At 34.7% G+C, this 15562-nt stretch overlaps 1 protein-coding gene across 8 annotated transcripts in view; it reads left to right on the top strand.

Annotated features, from left to right (window-relative positions):
- The window catches only part of PPP4R4 (protein phosphatase 4 regulatory subunit 4), a 107242-nt gene that overhangs the window by 68815 nt on the left and 22865 nt on the right, over positions 1 to 15562 (top strand). For all 8 annotated transcript variants that reach the window (XM_002825063.6, XM_024232000.3, XM_063715722.1 and 5 more), the window contains 8 exons: positions 403 to 572; positions 905 to 1024; positions 3246 to 3323; positions 4197 to 4280; positions 4963 to 5145; positions 8776 to 8881; positions 10346 to 10493; positions 15057 to 15201. In XM_002825063.6, coding sequence (XP_002825109.2) covers positions 403 to 572; positions 905 to 1024; positions 3246 to 3323; positions 4197 to 4280; positions 4963 to 5145; positions 8776 to 8881; positions 10346 to 10493; positions 15057 to 15201 — 1034 coding nt within the window. The remainder of the gene's footprint in view (positions 1 to 402; positions 573 to 904; positions 1025 to 3245; positions 3324 to 4196; positions 4281 to 4962; positions 5146 to 8775; positions 8882 to 10345; positions 10494 to 15056; positions 15202 to 15562) is intronic.

Below are 15562 nucleotides of genomic sequence, written 5' to 3' on the forward strand. Positions count from 1 at the left end.
AGAGACACATACACACATGCATGTGTCTTTTCTGCCAGCAATTTTAGAACATTTACTATAAGAAAATAGCAGATGTATAAATAGCCACAGTGTTACTATTAGTGACTTTTTAGTGGCCTACAATATGATACATGCTGCAGCAATTAATGCAGATATAGTTCCTGCGTTATGTAAGTTATACTTTTGAAATTAAAATATTACTGGAATTAACATGAGGTAAAATAATGTGATCTGTTAGATTCCTAACAGTTACTCTTTTCATGTTCCTTTTATTTATAAACTATCTGTAACCATTTATTTAAGTATTTGGCTCCAATTATATTTTTATTGTACTTTGATTTTCCCTTTTTAAATTTTGTTTTCAATTGAAATGTTGAGCATAGGTTTTTGTATTTGTTTTAGGAATTTTCACTCCAGATCAGCACTTGAGATTTTTGGAATTTTATAAGAAACTTTGTACATTGGGTTTGCAACAAGAAAATGGACACAATGAAAACCAGATTCCACCCCAAATCCTAGAGCAGGAGAAGAAATATATTTCAGTACGGAAGAACTGTGCTTATAACTTTCCGGTAATAAATATGTATTTATATTTACTGAGGATTTTTATTATAACTTTAAAATATGTGCATAGATGGCATTCAAAATATTGCCATTTTTGACACTTGCTGCTAAGCATTATGTCTAGCATACATAGTACGTGCAGAGTAAATATTTGTGAAATTTATATCTCTATGTCTAAATCAGAATGATAGACACATATTTGGATCTTCCAAATATGATTTTTAATTAAATTACAATTCAGAGAACATGATTTCAATTTAAGTGAAACGATTATAATATTAGGTATTGATGCATGTTTTTCTTTCCTTCCCACTCATCTCCTCCCTTCCACCTCCACCAGGCCATGATTGTTTTTGTTGATCCTAAAAACTTCCACATGGAACTCTATTCTACATTCTTCTGCCTTTGCCATGACCCTGAAGTACCAGTCAGATACACTATTGCTATTTGCTTTTATGAAGTAAGTCTGAAGACTTGATATCACTTTACATTTGTTGTTAATTCTACCTATGTATACTAGATGATTTTGTGCTTATAGATGATAAGATATAGACTGGATATCTCTTTCATGTTCTAGTCTTAAATCTTGTTTAAAAATTTCCATAATTTTCTTCTTTTTTAGCATGTTTACAGAATCCATTTCCATAAATACATTATATTTGTGTATTCTTTTATTAACCCATTCATTCAGCATATCTATACCAAGTGTTTAAACCAGACATTGTGGTAGATATGGGTGATGCAGATTTTAAAGTAAAATCACTTTTTATATGCTTTATAATATTTACAGTTAACTTTGCACCTAAACTTAAGCATTTGAGAACCAATAGAAAATTGAGACACATTAATTATTTTTACTACAAATGGTTGGTGTTTCATGAGCAAGGCTTTTAGATTCTGCTATTATGACTATAAAGTAAGAGCAAAAGTAAATTGAAACTTTTATGATGAATTTAACTTTTTAACCCTTGAAGTTGAAATTTGGGGCATGTTTCTTGAATGACAGCAAGAAGTGCACGTATGCCGTGGTTGCAATAAATACGGTAAGCTGTAACTTTCAGCTTCAAAACTGACACATAAAAACCTCTGGATAAGAGGTACAAGTTCTTATTCTCAGTGAGAATATTTCACCCCCTTCCTTGCACTGTGTTCCTATGTCAGAGCGCTTTGATTATCCGCAAGTGTGCAGGATATCCATCCATAGCATCATTATTAATGTTGCTTAGATATTTTTTTGGCTATTGGGTGATAGTTTTGCTTTTTTAAAATAACACTTTTTCTGGTATGAAATATATATGCATTATACAAAATCCTGGACATCTTCTCTTTAAATTAATTTCAGTGCTGCACAATTATATCATCTTTGTAAAACACAGCTGTAGAACTCTACTTTCGGAGGAGCGGGGATAGGGCAAAAAGCACTGGCCAGCTGAGCAGAATATTCACCTCCAAGATGCATTAAATGGTCATTTAGGCTTGGTTACCATGTCCACATGTACTTGTTAGATCAGTGGTCTCCAGAGGGAGTTGTACAAGATTGGAGCCTGAGAATGCAGTATTTATGCAATTTTAGACTTTCTTTTTTTTCCTCATCACTTTAATATTTAATTTTATTTATGTTTTATAGCAGTCATAGCACCATATAATTAAACATATGGAAATGTACATGTGTATACAAATATGTTTCACTGGTGGAAGTGAGTTTGATAATCATTGATCTGTATCAGCTGGGTGGCTAGTTTCCATATTCTACCACAATCATACCATGCAGGTAGGATAAGAGTGATGTGCCTCTCCATAAAATGAGGGGCTAGTGTAAATTTTTTTTTTTTTAAGTAATGAAAATCCACTGGTGGATTTAAATTTTTCTAACAGTGTTAATGCTAGAGTCTGATAATTGCTTTTATATTCTTTGTTTTCATTTTTCAGAATAATAATACTTTGGAAATATTTTTGACAAGTCAAAAACAACCCTGTTAGAGCAAAGAATTTTAAAACACTTTCTTTATCCAGGGACCATTTTTTTTTTTTCAAATAAAACTTTACTGAAGCCCAGTGTGTTTTAAAAAGAATAAGGTGAAGTAGAAACTGGTAAATTCACCATTGTGGGCTCCGAGTTTATAAGGAGGAGACAAAAAAAACTACTATCTACAAGGGGAACTGTATTATTTTGGACTCTCCCAACTCCTGACATGCTGGTTAAAGTCTTTGATGGGGAAAAGGAAAGTTGGTTTGCTTTCTTAGGAGTTATAACTACCCCAGTATCACTGTAGGCCTTCAGTAGAAGCTACCCTTTGGGAAGTTCTGAACTGGTATGAACACTTGTATGCCTAGGATATCCTTTAAGACCCTGTTGGCTCCTCTAATACTTTAAAATGTGAACTAGAGGCCCCTGTGGGCTTGTTATTGCTGTTGATGTGAAAGTCATGACTCTGGTAAATCCCATTCTTTTGTATTTCCTCACCCCATGTGTGTCCACACATTCCAGCGTGTCACGAGGCAGACTAGAAAGCTGGTTATTTGTGCCATTAATTTTTATAGAATCTAATTTTATATTTGTGTTATAACATGGCTTTATTTTAGAATAAATATATAACACGGATGTATTTTTAAAAATTATTATTATAACCTGTATCTGTCTAGTAGTCTCAAATCTGAGAGACTTTATTGCTATATTTTAGGTGTCTAAGCTTCTGAATTCTGGAGTATATTTAATACATAAAGAACTAATAACATTATTACAAGATGAATCACTGGAGGTAATATTTTCTTACTCTGATTTTTAATTCTTTTATGTTTGGTCCAAATATACCAATGCCTTTTCTCCCCTACTTCTTGGAATTGTGTCAGCTCTTTCAGCTGACTAGCCCCAGAAGCTTCAAATTGTTGTACCACTATATCATAAACAGGATATTGGGAAGATAGTTTGAAAAATTAGGTTTTAAAATATATTCAGTTTTAAAACTTAGTATATGTATATTTGTTTATTAAGAAAAATTTAGGAAGTGCCAAAAAACAGACAAAAGGATGCCTTTAATTTCAATTACTGTTACTATTTGTTTTCTTTTTCTTTTTTTATATGAATATTCTTTTCTATATAAAGGTTTTTATTTTACTCAATTGTAATCATGTATCACATTTTATAACTTTTTTCTCTTGCCATTGTGTAGTATTTTACCACTTAATATGTACTTATGAAGACTTTGAAATACTTTATTTTGATGCTATATTTAGATATTCCTTTCACCTAAATGACTGTTAGTTTGCCAAAGCGCAGCTCATGAATATTTTGATATCACCGAGAATATTATCCAATTTAAACAACCTGTCAAAAGTTTGGAGGCAGTTTTTGAACATATTAGTTTTGTAGAAGTAGCTATCTCAGATTTAGACTATTTGAACAATGTCAAGAGGCAGGTACACTAATCTCTTTTCGAAGGTTGGCCAAGGCAGTTGATCATGTTTCTAAGACTTTTCAGCAAGAAGATGGCAGAGTAAGAAAATAGAAATCCCCAAAATGTTGTTTGGGAAAAAAAAAAACAACACTATTACTATATAGAAATTGACATGTAGAATTAATCTAGAAAAAACATAGTAATCACTGTAACAGTAATCAATATCTCTGTTAAAAGGTACTAGATGCTCTTATAGATCATCTTCCAGAAATCTTGGAACTTATGTCTACTGGTGGAGAAAGCAGTGTTCAAGAAAATAAGGTAAACTTCATCTTTCAGAAACATTCTAAGCTGTGTTAATATTATCCTACTCTACAGGGTATTGTGAGGCATCAATGAAAGAATGTTTGGAAAACATGTAAAATAGTGCATGCCACATAGCAGGTGGTCGGTAAAAGCCTATTAGAGTTTGAACAGCTTGAATTTCCTCTATCTTTCTTACATTAATAATTTTAAATTACCATGATTGTTGTTTATTGTCTTTGGAGTTTATATTCATATTTTCATTTTTCATTAGCATTAATGTTATTCCAAGAATAGCAAATAGGACAAAAGGGTAGAAATTTATTCTTTATTATTATTTTTTAAGCCTCTGTGTAACCTAAGAAAAGGGTAGGACTTACGAGGTCAAAGCTTGTTGACAGTAATAATATGTAATACATTTTACTGCAGTTAGAAGAGTTGCTATGATAATCTGACAGGAAGAAGAATGTGTGTAGTTTTTATTTCAAAATTTGGTTCCCAGGAATCATACTTTTTACTTAACGATTTCTTTTAAAAGTGTTTGATTTAACCAGGTAATTATCTCCTTGTGACAACTAAGATGTCTCCTGAACTCTGAAATGAGGAGTATTCCCTCCCCCAATGTGTTATAAGACTGAGTAATTTTACTGAGTGCTGCAATTTATTTATAATTGATTTTTTGATGCATTTCATTTTTCAGTTATCTTCTCTGCCTGACTTGATTCCAGCACTCACAGCTGCTGAACAGCGAGCTGCAGCCTCTTTAAAATGGAGAACTCACGAGAAGCTACTTCAGAAATATGCCTGCCTGCCACATGTCATATCAAGCGATCAGATTTATTACCGTTTCTTACAAAGAATGTTCACAATCATGATGACAAATGTGAGCTCAGTACCTTTCATCTTATTCTTTTGAACCCATGGTTGGTTCCGGAATTACCAAAACTCTTCATATTTTCAAAATAGTAGAACAAACTCAGTTCATTCCATTCTACCTAGGAGGATGTCAGCTTCCTAGGTCCAGAGGAGGGGACTCAGGTTTCCCTTTGCTTCCCCACTAGGTCTCCCTCTGAGAATCTTCTCTCTAGCTGGAGAGAGGAATGACTAGGTGGCACTTTCACCTACGCTTTGTTTATATACTGCCAAGAACAGGGTAGACTCACTTCAGACTTGAAATAGTTCTTCTTAAGAGGTAGGTTGACAGGACTCAGTGACCTTGACTGCAAAGGACCTTCTGTTCTGATGTGCACCTCTGATGCATCCATAACCTTAGTGTCTGACCCCAGCTATGCTGTTTTGCCAAGGCACCCCTTAAGCTTCCTACTGTAAGTTTTGTTGCTTTTATAGTGTGGCAATGGAACAGAGAAAGCTTATACAAATACATGGATGCCCTACTATTGATAACCTTATAATTAGTGTTAAAAGAAAAAGACTCCTCCCTCAAAACAAGGTGGCACTCAAGCCTCCCCACAAAGTTAGTTGTCTACTTTTTTCACGGAAATTTCCAAGGGGATTATTTAACTCATAATTCACTGTACATTTAACATGACATCTTATTGCAATTTTTTGAAATATAGAAACATTCCATGGCTCTGTGGTCTGGGCACAGAAGGCTTGGGACAAGCCCAACTGGTCAGGCCTGCCTCTGGGGCAGACGCTGAGTTGGGGTAGTGCAAACTGGGTGGGCTCCACACTCATCTGCTGGGCTGAAAACCCTGGCCTGCCTACCTGGTTGTATACCAGTTGTACCACTGCCCTGCCCAGGGATCTCCCACCTTTGACCCACTGCACTGCCAGACTACCAGCAGACATACCTTGCAACCTGCTCTGAACTGGAATCAATCCTACTGAAACTATTCAAAAAAATTGAGGAGGAAGGGTTCCTGTTTAACTCATTCTACAAAGCCACCATCACCCTGATACCAAAATCTGGCAAAGACACAACAAAAAAAGAAAACTAGAAGTCAGTATTCCTGACAAACATCGACATAAAAATCCTCAAGAAAATACTAGCAAACCAAATCCAGTAGCACATCAAAAAGTTAATTCACCACAATCAAGTGGGCTTCATTCCTGCAATGTGAGGTTAGTTCAGCATAAGCAAATCAATAAATGTTATTTGCCACATAAACAGGATTAAAAGCAAAAATTATGTGATCATCTCAATAGATGCAGAAAAGGCTTTTGATAAAGTCCAGTGTCTCTTTGTGTTAAAAACCCTCAGCAAACTAGGCATTGAAGGAACATACCTCAAAATAATAAGAGCTGTCTATGACAGACCCACTGCCAACATCATACTGATTGGTCAAAAGCTGGAAGCCATCCCCTTGAGAATTGGAACAAGACAAGGATGCCCACTCATACCACTCCTATTAAACATAGTACTAGAAGTCCTAGGCAGAGCAATCAGCCAAAAGAAAGAAATTAAAGACATCCAAATAGGAAAAGAGGAAGTCAAATGATCTCTCTTTGCTGGTGATATAATTCTATGCCTAGAAAACCCTAAGGATCTTGTCAAAAGGCTCCTAGACCTGATAAACCACTGCAGTAAAGTTTCAGGTTACAAAACCAGTGTACAAAAATCAGTAGCATTTCTATGCACCAATAATGTTCAAGCTGAGAGCCAAATCAAGAATGCAATCCCAATTATAATAGCCACAAAAAAATATCCAGTAAAACATCTAACCAAGGAGACGAAAGAGCTCTACAAGGGAAACTATAAAACACTGCTGAAAGAAATCATAGATGACATAAACAAATGGAAAAACATTCCGTGCTCATGGATTAGAAGAGTTAATATTGTTAAAATGGCCATATTGCCCAAAGCAGTCTACACATTCAACACATTCCTATCAAACTACCAATGTCATTTTTCACAGAATTAAAAAAATTATTCTAAAATTACTCTTGAATAGCCAGTGCAATCTTCAGCTGCTATTTCAGCCCTCTGATTACCCAGTTTCCTATCAGCCTTTTACCTGTTAGTTTTAGAATCCATTGATGATCCTTGCTTGAATCGGTGATTTCATTATAACTTGCAAAATAATTTTAAAATTCCATTATTTATGCATTTTTGATGGTGGCATTCTGTGAAGAAGTGCATTCCTTTGTCCACATTGGTTGTTCGATTACCTTGAGCTACATTTACTAATGTAAAGACAGGATGAATTCTTAATTTTTTCCCTCGAATTACCAATTTTCAGAGCTAGGAGGTGGCATAGTAGCTATTTTTAATAGTGACAAGTGCACTTTGTTTTTAATGTTGACTCTCTTTTAGATAAAATAATGTTATTGCAGTTATTATTTTTTGTGCACAAATTGTTACAACGTCTTCAAGCTGGCTCTTATGTGCTTTTGACTTGATTACATTTATGTTTGACTTCTGGCCCAAAAGAATACCTTATACCATAAACTATAATATGTATTTTATATGAGGTACAAAATATACATGTTTTCATATGACTATTATATATGTATTTGAAATTCTATCAGTATATATAAAATGAAAGAAAAGAATAATATGCTTTTATTTAGTTTACCATTTATCAAAAATTCATTTTCCTTAAGTCCAGTCATGTTTCTGCTTATGTATATTTTTTAAATTTTCTTTTCTAAATCATAGGAAATACCCTCTTTTTACATTCAACAGATTAAAAACCCCACTCAAATTGTACCCGATAGAATGTGAATAGCTCGTATAACATATGAGAGGAGGTAGCAGGCAACACTGTCTCAGCAATGTAAAGTTTCATTTTATTTGAATTTCAAGAATCCCCACTATAATATTTGGGATCTTTAGTAATTCAACATTATATTTGTATGTAAATCAAGATAATGAACATGAATTTATACTGGACACAGTACGTCTGGTTGAGAGATTTTTCTCTAAAGTATGGTTTGAACCCAAACCCAGGAAAGATAAATGGCCATATTTATTTAGAATTAAGGTTCTGCCTAGTGGTGTGACAGAAATTGAAAGGACAAAGGGACTTGAAATACTGGTAAGAATGATTGACATGGTGTCCTTTGGATTCTAAATGTCATCTGTATCATGAAGAGCTAGAATTAAGCCAGAAGGATTGAAGAGTATACCTGATCACAGGATCTCTAAATTAATATTTCAGTAGTGGCATATTTTTGGTGATGGACCTGACACATGACATGTTATAGCAAATGTTTGCCAGATGAATGAATGACAAAGTCCATGGAACAGCTAAAAGAATAGGTGGCAGGGGTGTATTTGATCATGTAAGATGAGATGGCAAGGGAATGAGAGTCAGATCTGGAGGATTTGGACATGACTATGCCAAATTAACTTTGTAATATAATTATTGGTTGATTTGCCTGAGTGATTAACATTAAATTATGAAGATACTTCCAGAAGGATGTAAGTTCAATGAGTTGAGAGGCAGTGAACACTTTATTTTAGTCAATAACTTAAAATTGATTTGGTGGGGCCAAATTATCTAGACTAGAATTAGCCTAGTGTAACTGTCTGTCTTATTTCTTCAAGAATGTCTTACCTGTCCAAAAGGCGGCCTCACGAACTCTATGCATTTTTCTGCGTTATAATCGTAAACAAGAACAGAGACATGAGGTCATTCAAAAATTAATTGAACGTAAGTAATCATTGTCTACTATTTTGAAAAAGGAAAGTAAACAAACTAGTTGGCTTTAGTTATGTCTGACTTATGTGTCATTTTGCTGTGAATAATTAGGTTACTATTGGGTTTTATAAGTTGATTTTTATTTTTTAGAAACCCTTATGGCAAGATTAGATCTGTGATGAATGAAAGTAATAATTACTCTGTTTTCTTTTGTGATGTCTACACTTTAGAAATTAAAATATGTTTACTTATATTGAAAGCCCAGTTTCTACCCTGATGAAATAACATTTGGAACTAAAATATAAATAGAATATCCATGCATCTAATCATTTATTTTATGGTCCTATTTCAATATTCACATAATTAACAGAATTTGGAATTTTTCTTTGAATAGAGTTGATAGTATATTTGAATATTAATTTGATGAGCCTAGTTGGTTTATAATGTCTTAAGAAACTAAGTCAGTTTACAAATGCAAATTTATTTTAATTTGGTAAGAGCTAAAATCAAGGCAAAAACATTTGGTTTATAGTATTGATTCTAGAAATAGTTGCACACACCTATATATACATGTGAGTTTGTTAATTATTGTATATTTGCTTTGCCCATAATGTCTTAATATTTTTACTAAACTATATTATCCAGCATAGGCAGGTAATGGGATTTTCTAGTTATTGGAGTTTACCAGTTTAAGTGTGTATCACTACTTTTCAAAAAATTACTTTTATAAAATTCCATTTAAGAAAAAGTATGGTCGGTATACTTTAATCTTTCTTTTTATAGTCTTATTTTAATTCGGTTTTCATTATTCAGTGGTAAGAGCTCATGTTTAGAATGTTTTATTTTGAAAGAAGATTCAGTTTGGTTTTATTTTTGAACATTTGTGTAAAAAGTAGAAAATTAACCTTTTGAATATTGACCTGAATTATTGTCAGTAATGCTGTTTATATATTACTGTATCTACTTTAGTCATTTTTAAGGAAACAAAGGGAAAAAAACAGTTAATTTGATTATTAAAACACTTTGAAGTTATACAGACCTGTGTTTGAATTCTAGCTCTGCACCTGCCAGCTGTGTGACTTTAAACTCACTAAATCTTAGTATCCTTATCTTTTAGGAGGAAGAAGTATGTGCATCCTTTGGGCTGCTTTTCAGGGCTAAATGAGATAATATGTGTAAAGTACTTAGCACATAGTGGGTGATAAAAAGTAGTAAATACAGTCATTCCATAGTTAATAAATGCTTATGAAATTGAATGAAATGTTTGACAAAACTTTTTTATGGTTTTTGAGGTGTCAATTTGGGGATTTACAAACCTGAGGTATATAATAATGATATTTTTCCTCTTATCTCTTGTATTTGCTAGCCAAATTGTGGGTATGAAGAAACTTGTTATGCATTTTGTGTGTCTAACTTTGTCACATTAATTTCATGTAGGAAAAATTAACTTAAGATAATTTTTGTTGTTGTTTCTAGAATTGGGCCAAGGAAAAAGTTACTGGAATAGACTTCGATTTTTGGATACCTGTGAATTTATTATAGAGATATTTTCCAAATCATTTTTCTGTAAATATTTCTTTCTACCTGCTATTGAACTGACACATGATCCAGTAGCAAATGTGAGGTATGTTACCAATGAAGGAAAATATTTGAAATTGTATTTATTTTTGTCTACTATAGTGAACATATGCAAAATCTTTTCCTTAGCCAATTAAAAACTTAAGTCAAGAATTTACGCGTGCTTTGAAATTCTTAGTATTCATAATTGATGGGTATCAGTAAGACTTGGAAGCATACTCTTTCAACACTGTCTCAGATCTTTTGTCTTTACTGGGTTGAGAGCAGTAAGTCAAAACCAGATTAGTAAGCTTCTTCGGCCATTTGGATATACACATTGAAATGATTAGAAGGTTGAGTAGATATTATTAATTTATCTACCATTAAAACTAAAGAAAAGACGGTCAGTAGGCTTATCACTTCAAAGTTGTTTGGTGAGCATCTGTTAGTTTTTAGAGGCCCATTTCTTCAAAGAAGTAGAACTGCTTCAAAGTCTTCAATGATTAGCTGCCTTATATTATTGAAATCCAGTAAAATGTTAATTGCATTTGATTAACTGTTAAGTTGGAAGGAACAGACCTGAAAATGGCTTGCCTGGAAATGGAAAAAAATAATAAATATATTTTGTCCTTTTTCTCTCCAAATGAGTACATCACTCCCTTTTTTTTTATTGTGGTAAAATATGTATAATATAAAATTTACTATTTTAACCATTTATAAGTATAGTTCAGTGGCATTAAAGTACGTGCACATTATTAAGGCTATTTTTGTACATTTGGTAATAGAATGAAAAGAATTTTAAACCCTCAGCCATTAGATTTCTGTGTTCTAAGTCCTGTGTCTCTATTTTGAACTTGAACTCAGATCTGCAGGAAAGAGAGACATCAGAGTCAGTTGGCCAAAGGCTTTCCTGAACAAACCCTAGAACTCCCTGCTGAATTTTCATACATTGGGGCACTTAGTCTTATGCATCTGAAAATGCATATGTACCACTTTTATAAACAACTGATGTGAATTTTAGGCAATATGTAAAACACCAAAACTTTTTAATAGGAAGAGTTGGTGAGATAATAAGCTAACTGAGATTAATAGTCTTGATGTTGAGATATATATGAAGATGAATTGTCAAAAGATATTGAAAAGTTCAACATAAGACTTTTATGAGCATTTTTTAATGGGAACAAATCTAGAAGTTTTTGTTTTGTATTTTAAATGAGAGAAAATACAGAAAGCACAACTGCATTGACTTTAGTTTTTGTTGCATATTTCTTGTGCTTTATAAATGAGAGGTGGGGTATTGCTGACATTTAAAGTGAATTGAAAAGAACCTTTTGGGCTGGGCATCGTGGCTCATGCCTGTAATCCCAGCACTTTGGGAGGCCGAGGCAGACAGGATCACTTTAGGCCAGGAGTTTGAGACCAGCCTGGCCAACATGGTGAAACCCCATCTCTACTAAAAATACAAAAATGAGCCGGTTGTGGTGGCACATCCCTGTAGTCCCAGCTATTTGGGAGGCTGAGGTAGGAGAATCGCATGAACCTGGGAGGTGGAGGTTGCAGTGAGTCGAGATCGTACCACTGCACTCCAGCCTAGGTGACAGAGCAAGACTTCATCTCAAAAAAAAAAAGGAACCTTTGGTAATTCTTTAGATTTTAGCTCTTCCTAAACAACTAATGGGTCCAGCTTTATGAACATTTTGTGAATTGAAATTGTGATTTTATAAAAGCAACTTTCAATGTGATGTATTGTCACTTATCAAGCAGTTGACAAAAATAATTTGAAAGGAAATGAAATCATCTCTACTTTGATCAGTGTAACTAAGAGCATAACATGGACTCTACAAGAAAGAAATCTGCCAATTCAAAAAACCAAATGAAGAGTAATTACATATTACTCTATTAATTTCAGAGATCTGCAGGGCAGCAGATTATTGTATAACTGTGTGTCTTGGTTCCTACTCTCTTCCCTGGCCAGCTGCCAGCCAAGATATGTGTCCAGCAACACTGTATGCTAACTGGCTTTGGGTATAAAAGCCCTGGCTCGGTGCTTTAGGGATGTGCAGATAGAATGAAAGCCATCACAGGCAAGGGTGGTAGGATCGTGTTGGTTAGGAGGACAGCTTCCGGAGCCACGCTCCCTGAGCTGAAATTCCAGCTCTATATTAAATGTGTATCTTCAGCCAAGTTACAAAACTTCTGTGTGCATTGATTTCCTTAGTACCTAATTTATAAAGTATTCTGAGGTACAAATAACTGAGATAATATACATAAATTATCTGAAAGGTGTGGTCCCTAATCTCAAGAATTTGATCATCTCATGGGCCCAGGAGTCTCATAGAGATGAATCACTATGATGGCTTGGGTAGCTTCTGCTGAATATCTGTTTTCTAGACATGCCTTGGGTTATAAAGAATGGAGTGTGCATAGATTGTTAAGTGTTTTTCCATAAGTTAATGTTTAAAATTTAAATTCACCAAGTTTAGACAATATCAAGCTGGAAGAAGACTCTTGGTATTCAGAGAAGCCTTTTCCACAGCTGCCAGAAATGAAATAGTTTCTTTGGGGGGATTGATACTCCTTAATTAGAGAAAGCATTACTAGGTTTAGCTGTATCCGTGGTGAGCTGTGAATGAGATTGAGACCATTGTTGCTATTTACAGTGCTGGAAATTCTACAGGAGGAGCTTCTTTACCCTTTTTGGTTAAATAAAAAGCAAATTTTGTTGTACATGAAGAATCCTCAAGTAAAGATTCAGCTGAGAAAGTGTTCTGGAAACTGTAAAAATGGGATTCAGGTGTCTCAAGGGTTGCAATAAAAATAAAAAATAATAATTTGGAGAGCATTCAGATGAATAAATGAATATAGCAGCTATAAAATAGATACCCACCTAGCATCCCTCTCTAAAACAGCCATGGAAAAAGAGTAGACTTTTAGCTTAGCAAAGCAGAGTATTTCCTCTGAAATGCCTCCTCCTGGAAAGGCTTTTTTTTTAGGCTCTGGGATTTACTCTTAACTTCCTGGCATTCTTCAACCTCCTTGTTTCTTCCTTTCCAACCCAGTCTAGACTGTGGTAGTGCCTTAGACCACCTTAGACTAGGTCCTTTTATCCTTTTCTTCTCTAACTGTACACATTACTTTGGTGATCTCTCCCATTTCGTGGTTTAAATATCATCTACTTGCTGAAGATTCCTCACTTTGTCTCCAGCATTGACATCTACCCTGGACAGCCAACTTATTGAGCCTGTTGCCCACTTAGCATTTCCATTGCATATCTGATAGAAATCTCAGACTTAATCTGTCCAGAATTAAATCTTCATCTTTCTTATCTGCTTTTGCTCCTTCTGTAGTCTTCTCCATCTCAGGAAATAACCATCACATCTGCTTAGATGAAAACCTTAAATAAATTCTTCTCTCTGTCATTCTACCTCCAATCCCTCAGCACATCCTGTTGCTTGTAAAAGATATTCAGAATCCAGGCCGGGCGCGGTGGCTCGTGCCTGTAATCCCAGCACATTGGGAGGCCAAGGAAGGCGGATCACGAGTTCAGGAGATCGAGACCATCCTGGCTAACATGGTGAAACCCCATCTCTACTAAAAATACAAAAAGAAATTAGCCAGGTGTGGTGGCGGGCACCTGTAGTCCCAGCTACTCGGGAGGCTGAGGCGGGAGAATGGCGTGAACCTGGGAGGCGGAGCTTGCAGTGAGCTGAGATCACATCACTGCACTCCAGCCTGGGCAACAGAGTGAGACTCTGTCTCAAAAAAAAAAAAAAAAAAAAAAATGGTATTCAGAATCCAGCTACTTCTCACCATCTTTTACTGCTACCACTCTGGTTCAATGTACCATCATCTCTTGCCTGAATTATTGTAAGAGCTTTTCCTATTGTTTCTCTTTTTCTGTTCTTGACTAGCTGCAGTCTAATGTCAACACAGTAGGCAGATGATGCTTGTAAAACATTGTCAGATCATTTCACCCCTCTGCTGAAAACCTACCAATGGCTTCTTGTCATACTCAAAATAAAAGACAATTTCCTTACAGTGGCCCTCGAAGCGTCTTATTTACCACTCTGAGCTCTCCTGCTAGTCTCACCTTCACTCTGTTTAGGCATAGTGGCCAATTTGCTCATTTGGACCAACAGTAGAGACAAGCTCTCCATATTTGCTGTGATGCTCTTTTCCAGATATTCACATAGCTCATTCCCTAATTTTCTTTAGGTCTTTGCTTAAATATCATCTTTTCAGTGGAACCTTCAATGACAACCCTCTCTGGCCACCTGCTTTAAAACTGATTAATCCCCTGCCCCTGGTACTCCCTTGCCTTTATTCCTCACCTTATTTTTCTCCATGGCATTTAACACTATCTGACAGATTTTACTTGTTTCTTTTCTCTTCTCTGCTCCCATACTAGAATGTAAGTTCCAGGAGAGCAGAGAATTTTGTTGGTTTTATTTACTGTTGTATCTCAGCATCCAGAATGATGAATGTTTGACACATAATAGACACTCCATGAATATATCTTGCATGAATAAATGAATTCTCAGGCTATCTAAAACTTGATTTTTCTTTGTTTCATGTTACTGTTATTCTTAGTTATTAAATTCACTCAAGAGCAAATACTGTTTTATTGTAGAATGAAACTTTGCTACCTGTTGCCCAAAGTGAAATCTACTCTGAAGATTCCTGCTGATAAGCATCTACTTCAGCAGTTAGAAATGTGTGTGAGAAAACTCCTGTGTCAAGAAAAAGATAAAGATGTTCTGGCTATTGTAAAAAGAGTAAGTATCACTCTTGCCACAATGTTGCATTTTTTGCATTAAGGCAGTAAGAATCATAGCTTCACTATTTCAGCTTGACAGGATAGCAATATATTAAAATATTTTTGTCCTTGCTAAAATTGTAAGAATTAGTAAATGATTTGGTTGATATGTGCTACAACTGGATATGAAAGTTTCGAGTGTACCTAGACATTAAACCTTTATTACTAGTAATATAAGCCCATGTTGAGAGAGTTTGACACATGTTAGGTGCTCAATAAACACTGTTCAATTAATAATGAATGTTTTATTCATCAGACTTTCTTTATAAGTGATTATAATCCAGTGAAACTTTGTTGGTAAAATTGGGAAAGTCACATTT

This window comes from Pongo abelii, chromosome 15, assembly GCF_028885655.2.
Source record: "Pongo abelii isolate AG06213 chromosome 15, NHGRI_mPonAbe1-v2.0_pri, whole genome shotgun sequence".
NCBI lineage: Eukaryota > Metazoa > Chordata > Mammalia > Primates > Hominidae > Pongo > Pongo abelii.